Source organism: Python bivittatus, unplaced genomic scaffold (assembly GCF_059951505.1).
Source record: "Python bivittatus isolate LINGU-HERP-01145 unplaced genomic scaffold, Pbiv_v1 ctg000980_np1212, whole genome shotgun sequence".
Classification (NCBI taxonomy): Eukaryota; Metazoa; Chordata; class Lepidosauria; order Squamata; family Pythonidae; genus Python; species Python bivittatus.
Window position 1 is genome coordinate 65,640,781 of NW_028277125.1, and position 20,054 is coordinate 65,660,834.

General features: G+C 37.0%; 1 protein-coding gene across 1 annotated transcript in view; it reads left to right on the top strand.

Annotated features, from left to right (window-relative positions):
- Nucleotides 1-20,054, top strand: part of JAKMIP3 (Janus kinase and microtubule interacting protein 3) — a 116,903-nt gene that overhangs the window by 61,166 nt on the left and 35,683 nt on the right. Inside the window, exons 3-4 of the mRNA XM_025164214.2 lie at nucleotides 219-716; nucleotides 18,762-18,977. Of these exons, the coding sequence (XP_025019982.1) occupies nucleotides 219-716; nucleotides 18,762-18,977 (714 nt within the window). The remainder of the gene's footprint in view (nucleotides 1-218; nucleotides 717-18,761; nucleotides 18,978-20,054) is intronic.

The following is a 20,054-nucleotide window of genomic DNA, read 5'->3' on the forward strand; positions in this document are numbered from 1 at the left end:
GAAAAAAAAAATATTTTAGGAGGCTATGATGTCAGAATATTCTGTGAAAGGAGGTAAGATGGCCCACCAACAGAAATTTCTTTTGATCTTTTGTGAACTGATGGATTATCACCTGCCAATGTAACAATAAGAATTTTCTAAAATACTTGGACCAATATGTATAATTCTGTGGTAAGATGCTGTTATAACATACTGAAGGTTCTTTTCTCTTCTTTTAGGTCAGTAAATTGGAGAGGGAGAAAAATCAAGAAACTAAGCAGATTAAGGAACACGAGCAACATAAAAACACAGTCCTTGTAACGGAACTCAAGGCTAAACTTCATGAAGAAAAAATGAAAGAGCTCCAGGGTGTTCGTGAAGGACTTCTAAGACAGCATGAGGCTGAGCTTCTTAGAGTTATAAAAATTAAAGATAATGAAATTCAAAGACTACAAACCTTACTTAATGCTGTACGAGATGGGACGCCTGACAAGGTTAAGACGGTGCTTCTTTCAGAAGCGAAAGAAGAGGCCAAGAAAGGATTCGAAGCTGAGAAAATTAAAATGCAGCAGGAAATTTCAGAACTTAAGGGGGCTAAGAAACAAGTAGAGGAAGCTTTATCCGTAGTCATTCAAGCCGACAAAATAAAAGCAGCAGAGATACGGAGTGTTTATCACCTACATCAAGAAGAAATCACCCGAATAAAGAGAGAGTGTGATCGGGAAATTCGCAGGCTGGTATGCAGTTTTCGATCATTCTGATGATTTTAACAAGGGGAAGTGATGTTCTTTCCATGTTGTTTACACTAAAAATAATTTAAATGTAGATGGCCAAGCATCCTCCTTTTGGACACCTAATCTAGACAGATTCTTCAGATACTACTTCATTAGTATCTTTATCCAATACTAACAAAAAGCTCATTAGATGAGGTTATCTCTGAAATGGATGCTCTGTGACCTTTTGTCACAGACTGTGGCTGGCTGAAATATCTGATTCTGGTTGTCGATTGCTTTGTTGCCATGTCATCCGTTCCAAAGTTATTCATTCCATCTGGGATATGAGCTTCACACAACAATGGGTTAGTATTCTGTAGAAGCTGGGGTTTCTTAAAGTCAGATTTCCAAGCTTGAAGAATAGGCATGTGGTATTATTGTAAGGATTTCTTGCATTTCTTGTATTATATATCGATTACATAAATGATGACATTTCTTCTTCAGTCTGCGGGGTGTGGAGATATTGACATATCTTCTGTATGACCAATACCGCCTGTGCAAATTATTGGGTGTTTTACTGTTCTTATCATGGAGTAAAAGAAATGGTGTGCAGTATTTGAATATAAAATGGGAAAAGGGCTTCAGATCTGGCTTGGGGACATTTGCTTTACTCGTCAGAGGCTTCTTAAAGGAGTGTCACTGATAGCACATCTGGAAATAAAATGTTATTATTTTATAAGGCATTAAAGACCTGTTAATCACTGCTGAAAGGCTGCAAAGCTATATATATTTCTATCCTTGGAATTGTTCTCTTCCATTCTATCTATAGTGAGTTGATTAAGTTGGCAAAACTACATATAGAACAGAGTGGTCTCTAGATCCAGTATAGTGCAGTTAAGTATATTCAGTTCAAGAGTTTCAAAATGATTTCGCAAGCTAATGTAAAAGATGTAACTCTCATGGAATTCACTGGAACTTACTTGTTAAAGTATGGCTGTTGGATGGTGGCCACTGAATTCAAGCTGTGTGGTTTCATATGTGATGTATTCTAAAAATATAAAGCACTTACATATAGCATGTAGCTAGACTAGTTTTATGCAGCTAAATCCACATCTGTGACTTTTTCCTATGTTATGCTGCACATTTAAGTTGTACACTGCTTTCCAGTTAGTAAAATAAGTGATTTATAATTACTCTTACTTTCTTTCAATTTCAATTTCCAGATCTTTGTATTATATAACTTTGCATAAACAGTTCAAAGTACTTTTGAAAGATTTAATGTGATAACTTTGGATAATAAGTGCATGATTTTTTTGTGTGTTCATTTTTTCTACCTCCCCAACAGGTATTTGATTTTCAGACTTTCAGTTAGGTCAATCATACTCATTTATTAGAAAAATGTTGCTCATTTTAGGAAACAATTTTATTTCTAATGCATTGGGTGGCTCTAGCTAGGATAGAAATAGTATAGTTTCTATAAAGGGAGTTTTCAAAAATGTTTTGAAAATCATCTCCTTCATCAATTTTTCTGCAAATTTGCCAACTAACATCACCAGCATGGATTGCCATAAATACATTCTTATGGCTCTAAAATAAAAAGAGAGAGGGAAAGAAAGAGGCTTGTTCTGAATTCCTATTGCTTCATTTGATTGGAACATTCATAACATGTCATGATTTGTTTCAGTGAAACAGGAGACATAAAGTTGTTTCAAGTTTTTTTCTGTTGGAACACAATTTGGAATATTCAGAAGAAATGCTTTATATCCACTGTTTTATTTCAAGTCCAAAACAAAATACTTTTTCTGTCACATACATGCTCTTTATCCTTATTACCCAATAAATAACACATCTTTCTACTTTTCATATGAGAAACGATCTCAAAGATAATTATACTTAATAACGCTTGTGATTAGTTTATAGTTTTTACAGTCTAACCTCTCCAAATATTCTATAGAATAAAGCCCCATTCTGACATTTGTCTGAACAAATGGAGAGCTCAAAGTAGGAAGAGGCAGGTCTACCCATGGAGCCCTGCTTCTATTGCCTTATGGTTAGAAACAGATCTGAAGGAGAGATGAATTTGTGCTCAGCTTAAGCATGATCTGGGACCCTTGCTGTATTGGGGATCTTGCTAACATTACAAACTGTGATTTTGTTCAAGAAAATGTATGCACAGTTCACCTTCAGACTTCTTCCCTGATTGCATGGAGCTTAGAAGGAGATGGGGCATGGAGCTACACATGAAGTATTCTCTCCCCACCTTCAGTTCTTTGTGTATTTAAGCCATAGTTGGAATAGCAGAGGGTTGAATGTTTTCCTTATCACCCAACATTTAGTTCAAAGAAAGAATCCAAAATCATAAAAAGGTGAGAATTCAGGATGCAAGGTATAGTTAATAAAAGGCCTCACTACTTACTTACTTATTTTTTATTTATATATCAAATTTATCACCGCCCATCTCATTGAAACGGCTCTGGTCGGCTTACTTAGTTCTATTCCACTATTTTGCAGCTATAAAAGGAATAATCTTGACCATTGGGAATCAAATCAGACTAAAGATTTTATATTTACACAGAGTTAGAGTAGCTATGTTGTGTTAACCATTTCTTTTGCTCTGTATTGATCAGTAGCCTAAGTTTTGCATATATTACTGTATGTAACATTAAATTTAACATTAGCCTATACAATACTTAATGCTGTCTAGCACTCTTGTGGGATACTATTAGCAATAAGCCATTCTTCCCAAAATGAATTATTTGTGTAGATCAATTTTTGATACACAATTCAGCAAATTCATTATCTTTATTGAGCCTTTTGCTGTTTTTCATGATAAAACTGACATTGACAAATACATCCTCAGTGTCATATTAAATGATCCAGTTTTTCATTTTGATAGGGCTGCTCAGGGGCATGAAATATCCAGAATGGATACTGAAAATTAAGTATATTCACCAAAGTAAAATATACGACTTGGATAGCTATAGAATATGGATTTTATAAATCAAATTAAATCTTTCTTTGTCCAGTTTGTGAAGTGCAAAAACAAAAGGGAAAACTGTGACTGGTACATTGTCTCTGCTTTCATAGTTATTTTCTACATGAATGGAATTTTCAGAATGAAATGGTCTCCAGGCAGCCTAAATGTAGAAATAGCAACGTACAAGGAAGGAAACAAAGAATAAGCTATGCTCTGTCCCATCCCTGTTTTTTTCACCCCCCTCTCTTCATAATCATTATCATCAAGTTGAAGTAGAGAGGCCATCCAAGAAATCTCCACAATGTCATATCCTGGGATCTACATTGTGAGGGTGAAACTGTGACAGTGAAAGCTCTCTACTTCAGAACTTTGCCTACAGCTAACATGGAAATTCTTACTCTGTCTCCTCTGATATTGCCTGCTTTAGAATGCTTGAAGAAGGTTAATTAAAACTAGCCATATCTTTCAAGGTAGCAGAAAAACTTATTGATCAATATTGCTATGTAGTTTTAAAGGATTGTAGTGGCTTGGATGTGAAGTTGGCAGGAACATCTCCTCAACAAATGATGGTGCTGTTCCCATCAGCACCAAAGGAGCAGAAACAGTTTCTGTGTCATCTGGATGATCCATAATTTGGACCTGAAATGCTTCATTTAGTCTAGTTAGGTCAAAGGAAAGTCTCCCTCATGTGAGGTTCAGCTCCTGATAACTACAAGGACATGTACTGTGTTCTTGGGAATGGCACAGAAATGGTTTGCCATTGCCTTTTGTCAAAAAGGTTTTTCCAACTTCCCAGTTTAGCCTACAATTCTGGGAACTGCTGGGAGTCTCCCATCAATGTATTAAGTCAGCTAACCTTGCTTGGCTTTTCAAGATTAGCTAAATTTGGCTAAGTGCTGCCTCCTAATAAGAGAAGGGTTTATTTCAGTTTGCCCTATGACCAATATAATAACTTCCCAGTTTGGATATGGTACTAAAGCATCTTTTTTTTCCAGTATTTCCTTTTTTCCCAATCAACTCCTTTTTGTAACTGCAGATCTGGCATTGATTTAATAAAGGAATTTTAATTAAAAACATCTCCAAGTGCAAAGACTGTGCAATACCCAACTCTTGTGTTTCAGGATAGGCATGAGGTTTGATAAGTTTGGCTTTTTCAGATTTGAACAGGAAGCTCCAAAGCCCCTTCCTTTCCATTTTTCCTAGGGTTAGATGAAGGGAGAACTCTGTTGAGTAAGGGCTAAAAACTCCCCTGCTGGGCAGACCTGGGTGTGGTGGGAGATTCAGTCTGACTGGTAGTTAAGTATTTTTACTGGGAAACTCTTCAAGGTTCTGCCACTGAATAGTTCTCCCCATCATAGGTTATAACAACCAGGTATCAGAAAATCCCTTCATATACCACAAATCTTTTAATATTTAAGTGACTAGCTGAAATTAGAATTTCAGTTCTTGTAATTTATAGCTCTCATTACTGAGTCTGTCCTGTGAACAGTCTTTGCCCTGTAGAGTAGTGGAATAAAACATGTATATTCTTTAGTGGCCTACGTTGTGGAAGCCCCAAAGTGCTATATACGCAACATATCTCTACCCCCAAAAAACTCATTCTTTAATCTCAGAACTACCAGTGGTGTGATAGTCTCCTGGCAAGAGTTTTAATAAATGGCAATTCACAAACTATAATTTAGATTTGGATATATAGTTTAATGCTTTGCTGAAATCTGTCTTGCAATTTCTCCAAAGCATTTTTATATTCTTTTGTTATCTTTGTTATCAGGCTGCTTGAGAATTTGTTTTGAATTTCTCTGCATGGGTAACAGAAACAGAAAATGTGTTTTGTTTTCAACCTGAAACAAGCACATTGTGTTTGTAATGGTATGTGGAGTGACTTTGGGAGGCAGGAGGAAGAGCTGCAGCCTAGACAACCATCATACAAAAGGTATCTCAGCCCACAAAAGCAGAAAGGGTGTGGGAAACATTTCAGAAGGCACCCTCCCTAGTTTTCTGGAAAGTAAAAGTAAGGGAGAGGAGAAATACTTTCAGATTTGCAAGATTCTGTTACTGTAACCTTACAATAAAGATAGTGTTAGTACTCATGGTTTGTGCTTTTTGCCTGGGCTACCATGAAGGGCTGACAGTGTCTCAGAAATTTGCTAAACTGTTCTGCATGGGCTGCAGTTCAACAAACCAAAGCCTAGAATATTTTGGATATTTTGAGTTTCAGAGAAGTTTTAGGGACAAGTGAAGCCAAGCTGGTATGCCTCACCCTTCCCTCTCCCCCTCCTCCTCCTCTTCATGGTCTATATTCTGTCTGACCATCAATCTTCCCAGTACCTTCCTTTCCTAAGCTCCCCTTAGGGAAGATTGAAGGGCACAGGCTGGCAGACTGACTGGTTATGCTATGTTTGAAGCTGAGGCAGCTAAGGGAAGATAAGGAATGGGGAGAGGAGAAGTGAGTTGGTTGGATATCTAGTGAGGATGGTGCAGTGAATCCTGCAGTGTGCAGGGGGTTGGGCTTGATGACCCCTTAGATCCTTTCCAAGTCTATGATTCTATAATATTGTGCAATTGAAGCCACAGAAAATGTCCTTGGTTTTTTTCCCACTGAAACATCTCTGCCCAGAGCCTACAAGTTTCATATCAATGCTTTGTGCATGAAACATTTTGCACACCCCTATTTCTCATTCTGTGGTTTTGCAGCTTACAGAAATGGTGGAGGTTCTCCTACTAACTTTGCTCCTTTCTTTGAAGAGACTTCCACAATTCGCAAACCTCTCTGAGTGCCCATCCTTCCAATCTGAAAATAACACATTGGGAGGAGTCCCTCAACACTGTCTGCCTTGGGAGTTAATTGAAGCCTGGGAAGGCAGAAAAGCAGTCTACCTTTGGCCACCTTGTAACCAAAGTGCAAAAACACTGCACTCAGGAGAATTTCACCAATACTTTCTTTTGAAAGAGAATTTGAAAGGCAATAGCCTTTCATCAAATTGCATGAGAACTGACAGGGGAAAATTATTCAGTCCCAGCAGTTTCTTGCAGATATAGACATTCCCATCAGACATACTTAGGAAAATGGTAAATGCCAACAGTGCCCATGAGAAAAGCATTACAGCTAATATTCTCCTGGAGAAATGCAGCCTATTAGATAAAATATCAGTTTACTAATCAAGCAAGCAGGTGACATTTCCATGTTAATATTAATGACCCCATTCAATCATAAATCTTGGATTGCTTGCATCTGTGAAAATTGTAGAGAGAAAAAAAGTTTGATTACATGCTGATATATTTTGGCATCATAGGTTAATGCCACTGAAAAACACAGATGAACAAATCATATAATGCAGTAATTTAGTTGTAACATTTTCTCTTTCTCGTGTCATCCAGAGACCACATATTAATTAGCTTGCTACTAGTGTATGGATTTAATTTGCTAAATCATGAAACATTTGATTCAACAAGATATTAGAGTTTGGGGATCTTTGGGGATTTTTCTATCTTTAAATATAATTGATCAAAACATTTTTTCTGCTGGATTTAGCAGAATTTAAAACAGTTGCTTTAAACTCTATTTTGCACTGAATATGTGCTTTGGCATTGAGTATATGCTTTTTGATCACACTTCAATGCAGTTGTCAAATATGTGCTAATGCCTTCCTCAAAGCTCTTGAGCTCCTTCCAGTTTGCGTATTCTGGATAAAAGTTCCTAGTATAATACATTTGGGGGGAAAAATACAAAAGAAGTGATGACTTTGAAGATTTTTCCTCTTCATTTAATATCACATACTGTACATTCAGACATGCCCATTCATTCTATTTCTATTGTTTCTTTCATACATACAACATCCATACACAAATTTGGAACTTATCAAAGCAAAAAAAAAAAAAAAAGAACACCCATCCTCCACAAGAGATCCATTTATTTTCAGTTATTTAGTAACTATCCCTGCACATATAAACTGAAATACAAGGTGAGTCTACACAATGACTTGTATTTCTGATTGTGCACAAAATGCTTTTTATTTATTACTTATAGCCCACTGCTGAAACCAGCCCTACAGTCTCCTTAATTTCTTTTTTCCTGATTCAAAGCAGCATTAGACAGATAGCTGTATCTGCCATTATTCTAGGGCACTAGGTCAAAAATTTAAACAGCAAAATTCACCTATGTCCACAAGGGACTCTGCCGTGCAAGGGATCCACCAGAGGGAATTTGTTAAATGACAGCTCTGATTAAACTGTACAGTTTCAGTTCCATATGCCTAAACTTTATTTTTGGAAGCACTGGAAGGTTGTATAAAATCATTTGGTGCCACAACATCAGGGGACAACTCTGATGTGTCAAATAGCCACAAGACAGATAACACAAGACTGCAACTCCTTTCCAACATTTTAATGAGAAATGGGGCTGTTGCATCAGATTCTATCCCATACTTATTTATGGTTGTTATAATGCCCATACGGTGCTAAGATCAGGGTTTAGGGGGCACTGGGTACAATCACTCAGTGCTGCCACAACCTGGAATATTACCACTCATCCTCTTTCACGCACATACACATACTTGCATGTGAACATACGTCACAAAGAACCCAGAAACTAAGATACAGTAGGCTGGTGGGGGTCTTCCGGGCTGTGTGGCCGTGTTCTGGAAGTTTTTGTTGCCACACAGCCCGGAAGACCCACACCAGCCTTCGTATGCTGGCCGTGAAAGCCTTCGACAATACATTAAGGTACAGTACTTTTCCAGATGTGCAGATCTGTCTTTAAATTCTTGTATGGCCCAATTTACTGAGGCGAATCTAGACTAGTAGACTGGGATTTAGTACTTCTTTATGCCAGTGCAGCATTTCTATAGAATCATAGATTTGGAAGGGGGCCTGTGGTCCAAATTAACCCCCACCCCAAAAAAACAACACTTGCTGTTCATCCTTAGTTTATATTCACTAAAGGGACCACATGACCTTCTGTAGTAATTGGTTCCATTGTCAGGCTGATGTTACTGTTAGGATGCTCTCAAAACACATAACCAGAAACTGTTTTTTCCATGTTCTTCACTCTGGAACAGTATGGGAAGGTTGTTCTCTGTAGCACCCTTAAAATACTACACGAGTGAAATGTCTTTCCTCATTCACTTTTTCTCATGACTAAATATTCCCAGAAAAAAATAATAGATACATTTCCACTTCATAAATTGCTTCCCATTCTTTTCAGTCAATATTCTATTCATCAAAACCACCAGGTTTTGCTTCAGTCTTTTAGTGTATTTGCTGACCCACTCTATTTAATGCCATCTGCAGGTCATTTATTAAAAAGTGAAGAGTGCCAGACCCAGGAGGAAACCTTTGATCCCTTATAGCCATTCACAAACACCCTTTTAATATGATTTTCAAACCAACAATGGATCCACCTACTAGACATGTTATCCAGTTAATATTTAACTAGCTTGCTAAGTAAAGTGTCATAGGGTATTTTGTCAAATAGTTTGCTGAAATAAAGGTATATTACGTCCAATATTTGCAGAGTATATTAATATGCTCATATTCATATTATGGGTAATCCTCAGGTTACGACAGCAACTGGAACTGGGAACTCCATTGCTAAGCGATGTGGTCATAAAGCGTGACATCACATGACCGCATTGTTTAGTGATGACAATTCTGGCAGTCTCAGTTGCTGTTATTAAACAATGAGTGTGCGGGTAATTAAGTGAGGACCTCATGTGATCATGACTTCCAACTTCCTGCCCCTGCTGTGGAAAGCTGGCAGGGAATGTCAGAAATCACAATCATGTGACCGTGGGATGCTGCAACAGCCAGAACTCCAAGGACCATCGTGAGTCTCCCTTGTTCAGCACTGCTGTAACTTTGAATGGTCGCTGAATGAATGGTTGTAACCTTAGGATCCTATACAACGTGCGAGCAATTAATTGGGAAAACGCATAGTAAAAAGTAGGTGTTATGTAACATGGAAAAATCATCTAAAGGCAAAAAGCTACAAAGAGATGATAATAAGAGAAAATATTTACATGATTTTGTATGACTTCTATAGGTATATTTAGAAAATGGAAGAAGCTGTAACTCAAAGGTAAGGGGACAGGTTTAATGTGTCAAAGGACCCTGGTTTCATCTTCAGCATTTGCAAAAGATTTCAAGTCATAGCTGCAAAATGAGAACTGTTTGAGGGCTTTTTCAATAAGTAGCCATTTAGATAAATCAATTATTATAATGAAATGTTGGCCTCTTCTTCTCCCTCCTGTGACAGGATTCCTTCTTAATGACGTATTGCCACTTTTCCCAACCTGATAGATTCCAGATAGGATGGACTACAGTTCCCATAACCTCAAACCAAATATCTTTCGGTTGGGAGATGCTGACATATTGACTAACGTGGTTATTTATTTTCTTCTGTCTCAGAATCTTTTGTTACCCCTTTATTAATAAACAACCTAAAAAGTATGATAATGTCTTTGAAAGACAAACTTCTGGTGCTACATTCCTGATGTTCCCCATTAGAATTTTTCCTGTAGAAAGTGTGGAAGCGATATATTAGTCAATGACTGGCATGCATTTTTCTCATTGCCAGCTAACAGCTCTGCCCAGGAAAGGTCTGAGTAATCTTTTGTTTTGAACGGAGATGTTACACGTTGGAAATGTAGCCTTTTCTTTTCCGCAGCTTCTGCTGGTACATGCCACTAACAATGCTAATGAAGACCACCATGCTATAAGCAACTGACACAGCATTACAGATTACATGTTGGTTTTTAATACACTCTGATAAATAATAGCCATGGCTCTGAAAGCCAGCTGAATTAAAAAAAAAAATAGTAAAAATGCAGAGACTGGAAAGAGAGACAGAGAGAGAATGCAGAGAAACCCCCATATTTCATGGCACAATGTTTGCATAATTGGCAGCAGTAGGGCTTGCAAGCTGTTTATTAATTAAAATACATTCTTGGTAGAGACAACGTGCTAAATGCAAAGTGGAAGTATCCATGCTGTTAAGCAAGGCATTTCCTTAAAGATGATTGGTTACTTCCCTCATGTATATTCATAGAGTCTGTTTCACAAGTAGGCCTGTTACTGAAAGTAAGTAGTAAAATTATAAGCAAGGCGAGACGTGGAAAGCATTGCTTTCTAGAGCAATGAATGAAAGGTGTGGGTTAGTTTTGGGGGAGATACACCTGAATGCTGATGCAGCCCTCCCAGTGAGTTGTTTCCTATCATGCGTCTCCTTTGTGTCGCTGCTTGTAAGGAGCAAAATAGGTTGCAAGAAAGTGTTTCCTTAAACGTGTTTATGTACTTGTATGTATATCTTTATGTCATTTTCCTGATGTGTTCTCTATATAATCTAATGTTTTAAATCTGCATTGTTGTTGTTTTAAATGATCATTTTACTAGTCATCCTACAGTCATTTGAACCGTTGAAATTGTGTTTTGTGTTGTTTTGCTGTGGGTTTTTTTTCTAAAGCACAAAACTATACAATCCTTTTTTCTTTGCAGAAATGAAAATATTAGTAAGAAGCAATGTCATTTACTGAAGCTTTTTGTCTTTCTTAGCTTTTGTGGTATGTATTTCTATTAAAGGAAAAGGCATGTTGAGATTAATGGGAATTTAGCAGTCTTCTTTTTAAAAGAAAATTCCCTTTTTTATAAGTAATGCTATAGTAGAGCTTTCTGATACATTTCATGGAAAATGACACAAGGCAGAGCTTGTAGTATGACAACCTAATAAATAAATGTACATTTATGTGTGTGTATAGTATTTTAATAATGTAATCTAAGAAATAAATGCCTGCTTGGGTGAGTAGTGCAATATATAGTTGAGTTATATTACAAATGTAAAAGTAAATTACCTTTCCCTATTCTTGTGTGTGTATGTATGTGTTTCTTTGGAATGTATGGACTGAATGATGTTTTATGTCTCATCTTTTCTCTGGGGTATGTTCAAACAAAATCATAGCTTCACTGGGAAAACAAAACCAGCATAGCCTAGAGCAGTGTTTCTCAACCTTGGCAACTTTAAGATGTGTGGACTTCAACTCCCAGAATTCCCTGGCCAGCATAGCTGGCCAGGGAATTCTGGGAGTTGAAGTCCACACATCTTAAAGTTGCCAAGGTTGAGAAACACTGGCCTAGAGGCTTTCCATAATGCATGCAGGCAATTTCCACCACTACCACCACACCCCAAAAAAGTCTGCCAAGACCTCTATTAAAAAATTATCAGGCCCAAAAGTTTTGTTTGCATTTCAACTGTACAGCATGTTACACATCAAGGGGAAAGGAACTAGCAGAAAAACTGAAATTTGTGGTAAGTAGAAATTTCCCAGTTGAATGGTTTCCCAACTTTCAGATTCTACAAAGTATGAATTGACCTTACATCTTGATCCATTCATTTGTAGTTTTCCAACAATGGATACAGTTTGCATGGACTTGACCAGCACTCATAAAAGTATCAAACAGTCCGTATACTGTTGAAACCAACTTAATTTGTTTTAAATTTAGCTTTTTCTACTGCTACTTTTCTACTTTAGTCTGCTATCCCTTTTGTCCAAAGCTACAAAAAGTAGATGTAGAAGTTGCTCTTAACTAGTTAGTCTTAGGAAAAAATATCACATTGGGTTGTCTTGAGATTTTGAGGCTCTGAGTTGGCTGCCTCAATGCAAACCCCATAAATGAATGCTTTTCCAGCACCTGCCAACATTTTGGTATTTTCTGCTTGAAAATGTAACCAGGAAGATTGAGTAACTTCAGAGCTGCAGTCAAAATCTGGGACATCCATAATTGTTGGATAAATATTTATGAAGTTGGAGCTAACAGTTACAATAGCATCTCTACTTTCAATAAGCTCAAGTGAAGTTAGGTGTTAATTGCTTTGGATGTCAGCAAAAATACTGGAATAATTTATAAGGTACTCGTTCTGAGCATGCTGATATGCAGTGCAGTAATTAGTATTATCAGTATGGTTTGTCAAGAAAAAAATCTTACATAGAGAAATTTAATGTCTCCTTTTGAAAAATTAGTACATGATAGGAATGTTGTATGTAAATATAACATTCATATCTAGATTTCAACAAGGAATTAGCAGCAGTGTGCATTGTGATATTTACTTAAAAATGCTTTAAATGCAGGCTAGATTATGATCATTAGTTTCTAGTTGGTCAGAAATCATGTGTAAAGAGTATTCAACAGTAACCTCCCATCAAATTGGAAAGAGGTTTCAAGTGGGATGTAACAGAAGTCTGCCCTGAGCACTGTGTTTTTCAATATTTTTATTAATGAATCAGATAGGGGGATTCCTTATCATACATGCAAATGATACAAAGCTGGGAGGAATAGCTAAGTCTCAAAACAGTAGAATGAAGTTTCAAAATGGCCTTTCATAGAATTGGAAACTAAGTCACAAGTAGTAGTAAATTAATCTGTTCTTGTCAGGCAGATGGAATGAAGATGGAATACAGTCAAGTGAGAAAAGCTTTAAGGAACTGGGAATGTTAAGCCTGCAGAACAGAAGACCGGTACACACAACTGCACTTTTTAGGAAAAAGTTCTATTTTGCTATCCAGAGAGTAGGGTTATAATCTGCTGGGTTTAAGCTGCTAACAAGTGAAAACAGTTTCACATTAGAATCTAGGAGAGCCTTGAAGAGCTTCCAAAACGCATGGAATCTGTTAGATATGTTGTAGCTGTTGATGTTTTGAACCAAGTATGGGATTGAATTAGATCAAGGAGCATAATCTGAAGATCCAGGTGTGCCTCTAAAGTTTAGGAAGAATTCATCCAGAAGTTGTTACCAAATTTTAATGTTTAATGTGATAGAAAATAAGCCATTAAATATAAGGTTAGTAATAATATTTGTATTAATTTAACTTGTATTAATTTAACTTAAATGTTAGTAACTTTACATATGTTTAAGTAAAATGATGTTTTTGCTCTGATCCTGCCTACTTTTTTAGAATGCTGTCCAGCATTCTGAAAGGCCAACTTCATCCTTTGACCTCAAAACTGTTGCTTTCCCCAAAGTAATCAATGTTTAAGGCTTCTTCTAACTATCATTCTACCATTTTGTATCAGCCTTTCTAAATCTGGCATGCAACAGATGTGTTAAACTAAAGGCCACATTAGTGTCTAGCCACACTCATATTGGTGGAGATTCTAGGAATTGGCCCAATGCCACAGGAAGACACCAGGTTGGGTAATACTGTTGATGCCAAAACAATATGAGGCCTGCTAAAATTCCATGTGTATTCAGAGTTCATGCATCAGGTTCTTTTGCAATCCTTAGGAGTAAAGCAAATAAGAGTTCTTCCACAGAAGTGGAAGTGTTTACCTTAAAACTAGGTTCTCCACATGCAGTGGGCCTTGTATACAGTAAATGTATTTATTTTCTAAGTATGTTTCTGGTCCTTTGGGACCTATTTTTAAAAGTATAAAAATAATTTTTTAAAAAATGAAGTCAGTTGGAGCAGAAAAAGGTGTGGTAGCCAAGGGAAGTACAATGTTTACTTCTGAATCAGAAAAGAATATTTCATATTAAATTCAAGTACATTCCTCACTTTTCTGTTCATGATTTGTCCTATCTATAAAATATGAAACCAATACTCAGATTTCTTTTGGATCTTCTTTTAATATATCTTCAAGAACTGAAATAATATCTTATACTAATTTTAGAAAACTGATCCTGCTAAGAAATGAATTGCATGTGCAAGCCTGAATCTTTTATTTGAAAATAAATTATGTCAATTTTATAATTAAAAAATCCTCTACTGTCGTCCAATATTTAATATCAGTTAGTTGTGTTCATGCTAATTTGAGTGTGATTTATTTTACATGGTGATTGAAAATGTTTTCATAGAATTTCTTTGTTCAGTTCTGTAATGTCCACTTATAATTCATGTATTTATTTGTTTATTTCTTTGACTTGTATCTTGACTTGGGCAAGTGTTCAATTACTTCTGTCTGATTTTTGCTAGATTTAATTGTATCTCTTGGGAGGGACTGTTCTAGGTCCCTTTGCCTAGAATATTTCTTGGTTTAACTTCCCCCATAGTTTTTTATGTCTTAGTGCTGCCAAAACTTTCTAATGTATGTGAATTATGGAGGGTAGTGGCTATGATTTATTGTAGAAAGTTACTGCGATAAGCACTCTAGATATTGAAACAAATCTTTTAAATCTATCTCTGAGACTTCTGGAGTCACTATTCACAGTATGCTTTATATTTATGAATCAAATTAAATTAATAAATTTGAATTTAAATAACTCTCTTGGCTCTTCTACTGGTAGCTGAAGAAATAGTGCTGACTATAACCTTTCATTTTTGTTATCTGTTCCATTTTAAAATCAGTGCAACAAAAAATGCTGCTGCCATTTTCTTTCAGATACCAACTTTGCTGGGGGTTTTAATTAGACATTTTAAAGGGCTTTTTAATGCCTTTGAAGCTGCTTTGCAAGTAAATCCCAATTCTCTGTTAGTTTTCCTTATCAGTGGTTCCTTGCAGGATACTTCAGTTCCTAATATCTTTGCAGTTTAATTATCTAAGAAATTCAATATTATACGATAGTTTTCGTCATTTGTGGCTGTATAGTGAATGTTTAAGAGGAGCTTGTTTTCAGTTCTACACAAACTGACTCTTTCTTTCTTTAACAAATTGAATTACATCTGAGTGACATTTCTCTAATTTTCTATACCACTAATTTCTCCATACCTCTCCATATCTCTTTGCAACCCTCCCTTGCTTCCATAACACCCATTTATTTGCTAAATAAATAAAAACACTGATTCATACATTCCCTTTTGCACTTTAGCTGTCTCATCCCTCTTTTTCAAGATCTCATCCAGTTGATCCAACCATTTCTTTTTTAGTATTCCTCTTTTTTTTTTTTAAGTCCATTCAGTCATCCTTTATATATTTATTTTGGGATTCAATTTTTAACCATTCACTTTGTATGACCAAAGCACCTCAACTTTAGAAAGATCTGTGAGTTCAGCATGGTTCTGCTTTGTAAATACAGCTACGCATTACAGAAGAGAAAGCTTCATTCAAATTTTCAGCAAATTCAGTTGGATTTTAGAAGTTTATTTCAAGTCTATTTTCAAAATGGTTTACCAAATAAACTTCTTTAAGCTATTTAAAAAGTGTGCAGCATAATATTTGGTGATGTGTGTAATATTTTTTGTAGAGTCCTTGCGGTTCTCTGAGCTTGGTTGTTTTCTTGCAAACATTTCGTTACCTGGCTAGGTAACATCTTCAGTGCTAGAATGAAATCTCAACACATGGACAGACTTAACCGTAGTTTCAACTAGGAAACTGTCAGCATCTTAGACCAAGCTAAATCCAAAAATGTCAGGGAATTCCTGGAAGCTTGGCATTCAGACAAGGCAGCCATCAACAGGCACACAGAGATAAACAACATCTACACACTATTCAAAGGAGACAAAAAAAGGAAAACAAAAGACCAGAACATCTCTTTACCAGCAATCACCACCCAGATAAGCAGAGATTAGCACCAAGATTATCACCAGTTGGTGATGGTTGGGGAGGAGAGATCCCGCCCTCAGCCCCTGTTATGTGGGGTACCCCAGGGTTCGGTGCTCTCCCCCCTCCTTTTTAACATCTACATGAGGCCGCTGGCTGAGCTCATCCATCGCCATGGGGTGAGGTATCATCAGTATGCTGATGATACCCAATTATACATCTCTGCCCCTGGAAAATTAAGCAATGCTGTAAATGTCTTATCCTGGTGCCTGGAAGCTGTGAGGGTCTGGATGGGGGACAACAGGCTTCAACTGAACCCTGGCAAGACTGAGTGGCTGGGGGTTTTGGGGCCTTCTGGTATTACAGTTATGCCATCTTTGGTACTGAATGGGGTTGCACTGCCCCAGACAGACCCTGTGTGCAATCTGGGGGTCCTCCTGAACTCACAACTCCTGCTTGAAGAGCAGGTGGCAGTTGTGGCTAGGAGAGCCTTTGCACAGCTTCGTGTTGTGCCCCAGTTGTGCCCATTTCTAGATCAGAGGGACCTAATCATTGTCACTCATGCCCTGGTCACCTCCCATTTGGATTTCTGTAATGCACTCTACATGGGGCTGCCCTTGAAGAGTATCCAGAAGCTTCAACTGGTGCAAAATGCAGCAGCACGGGCAGTTATGTGTGCCCCTTCGTGAGCTGCACTGGTTGCCAGTTTGCTTCAGGGTCCAATTCAAGGTGCCGGTTTTGACCTTTAAAGCCCTTCATAGCATGGGGCCGGGTTACCTGAAGGACCATCTCTCCCCAATTACATCTGCCCGTCCCATCAGATCTGGCAAAGAAGGCATGCTGTGGATCCCGTCTGCTAGAGAATTACATTTGGCAGGTCCCATGAGGCAGGCCTTCTCTGCTGTGGCACCTGCCTTGTGGAACCTTCTCCCCTCGGAAGTGAGATCAGCTCCATCCCTCTTAACATTCTGCAAGTCCCTCAAGACCTGGCTATTAGGTGATTAGGCCTGGGGTTCCCAGGGCACCAGGGAGATTTTACGATTAATTTATTAAATGTATCCCCTCCTGTTTTGTGTGTTTTTACTGTTTTTTATATGTAGTTGTTTTCATGTATTTATTTTTTAATTGTTGTACGCTGCCCAGAGTTACCTTGTGTGAGATGGGCAGCTATATAAATATGATAAATAAATAAATAAATAAATAAATAAGTAAATAAATAAGTAAATAAATAAATAAATAAATAAGATTATCACCAGACATACAATCAAGCAGTAAACAATACCCTAATCAAGGAACTACCAGAGAAAAAATAAAACAAAAAACCCCCACCAACACTGGCAGGGCAGGCCACTATATATAAACAGAGAGCAAACCCCACTCCACTCTAGCACTGAAGATGTTACCTAGCTGGGTAATGAAACATTTGCAAGAAAACAACCAAGCTCAGAGAACCCCAAGGACTCCACAGTTCAACCCTGAGCTACACATATTCTCTTCTATTGATATTTTTTGTAGTTGGATTTTGCAATATTAAGGCTGCAATCATACATATACACTATACGTTGAACTGAGTAGATGTCTTAATTAATTTCATTAATTAATTTCATTAATTAAGAAATCTGTGGTCTGAATTTTCTCTTTAGATGACCCCAGCACCTGTTTGAATATGGTTACAGTAATCATTAGTGAGCATATAGGACTGTTATACTGAATTGCGTTACATGGAATCTAAGATAGCAAAGTTCCTTGAACCCCTGAAAATGAAATTCTGTAAATTTCCTAAGAAGGAAGACCCTGAACACTGAGGAATGTATTTCTATATAACCACACACTAGATTGGCTGCCAAGTAACAATCATTGAAAAGTTGGCATAAACAGCAACATAGGTCATAATAATACTTCTGTGAAATTAAACCTGAACTCTGCAGCATTTTGTGAAATAATATGTGTTTTAGGCTGTAACGTAGTTTATTTTCTACATAATCAGCAATAAATGAATCCATTTCTTATGCTGGTCTTTGACCATAATAAAGATTGATTTGATTTGATTTGATTTGATTTGATTTGATTTAAACCCATTTCTTTTTTAAGCAAGGGAAGGAAAAAAATCTTTGAGTTACTAGAAAGCATCTTTCTGAACAACCTTCAAAAATAGCCCACTCATTCACTGCTTTTATCTGGATTGTATTTTTGTAATACAAAAGGCAGGATCTAAATCAAAGGTTGTTGAAACTTACTGAATACAGTCTTCTGCTATCAGCAGTAAACCAAGTTTGGGATTTCAGTTTAAATCTAAGAAATGGTCAAACACTCCTTCAGTGAGAAATTATTTTCCTTACTTAACAAATTCCAAATGGAAGGCATAGTATGTATTATTATTATTATTATTATTATTATTATTATTATTATTATTATTAAGTATATCTCTGTCAAAAGACTCTTTTTGCATCATTCCCAAGCCTGGTTCTGCTTCTCAATAATAGAGGGTGTGAAATCTATGGAATTGAATACAATGCTTGTTCACTGCTTGCTGTAGTCTAACATATTCCCCTAAACTGGGGTGCTGCCAGTTTCCATGGCAACTGAAGAACTGTACTGTATGTGATTGTATTTTGTTCTCCTTGTAGATGGAGGAGATCAAATTTAAAGACAGAGCAGTCTACGTGCTGGAAAAAGAGTTAGGGATTCAAGCTGGGCATACTCAGAGACTGCAACTCCAAAAGGAGGCTTTAGATGAACAACTTTCCCAGCTCAAAGAGGCTGACCGGCATCTGAGTAGCCCCAAGCGGGAAGTTCCTCATGCAAGTGGTGCAGGAGACACTTCAGATCATTCAGGAAGTCCTGTAAGCACTTTCTAGTAGTTTTCCCTAAAACCACAAACTGTGCCAAAATCTTGATGAGTGAGTGCCCAGACCGGCAAAAGGTTTCATTTTGGTTTATCTGTTTGTTTGCTTTCTTGTTTTAAAAGCAAGTAGGGTTGGGGAAACCCTCATGATTTCAGCTCAGATTTGGTCAGATGACATCCTGAGCTTCTGGTTTGTTTTTATTTTGCCGGCAGTTTAAAAAAAAAAAAAACTACTTGCTTTTTTTAAGCAGCTTACCTTACCTTGAATGTGTGCCTAGTTTGACACTGTGAGACTCACCACGCAAACGCATACGTAACCAATTAATGGCTGTCTGCTAGTTTTTGAGGACACCAACACATTTCTGTGAAAAAGAAACATCATGGCAGAATGATGTCTTAGGCCTCATTACTAATGCTGGTGGAGTGCTGAACAATGCTTTTGATTTTAGTCAGTGCTCTAGACTCTAGAAAATAAATGAGATGCCAACTAACATGCTTTTTCTTTCATACTTTACAATTTCTTACACCATTCAGTCTAAATTCACCTTATATCTTGGCTTTTTATGTAACTATGCCACCTCTTCCAGCTTGTGTGTTAATTTGCTAACTACAGATTTTTCTGTGACATTTGTTAAACTTCTTTTCTTTGTTGAACCTCATCAAGATTTCTTTTGTATTGCTACTTAATTTGACCTGTAGATTTTTTTTTACAAAACATAAACATAGATATTTTCTGCCCTTTGTTCCAAGCCTCTCCTGCACCTGTTGAATGAAGAATCCTAGCCCTGTTGAGTTTCTTTGGTCCATAGACGCTCATGTTTTCTTGAAATAAAGTGTCATACATAAGACTTTCCAAGTAAATTACAATTGCTACTAAATAGGAAAACAGGGTAAAAGGAAATGTTATTATAATTAAATTGTTTTTTGCTCAAAAAATGAAGCTGTCTATTCTTATATCTGTATTCAAGTGACCCATGACAATGCTCTGTTAAATTCACAGTCCCATGGGAGCCAAAAGGATACAGTGGTGTATTGCACATACTTAATACATTTTATATTTCAGTATTTATAAATA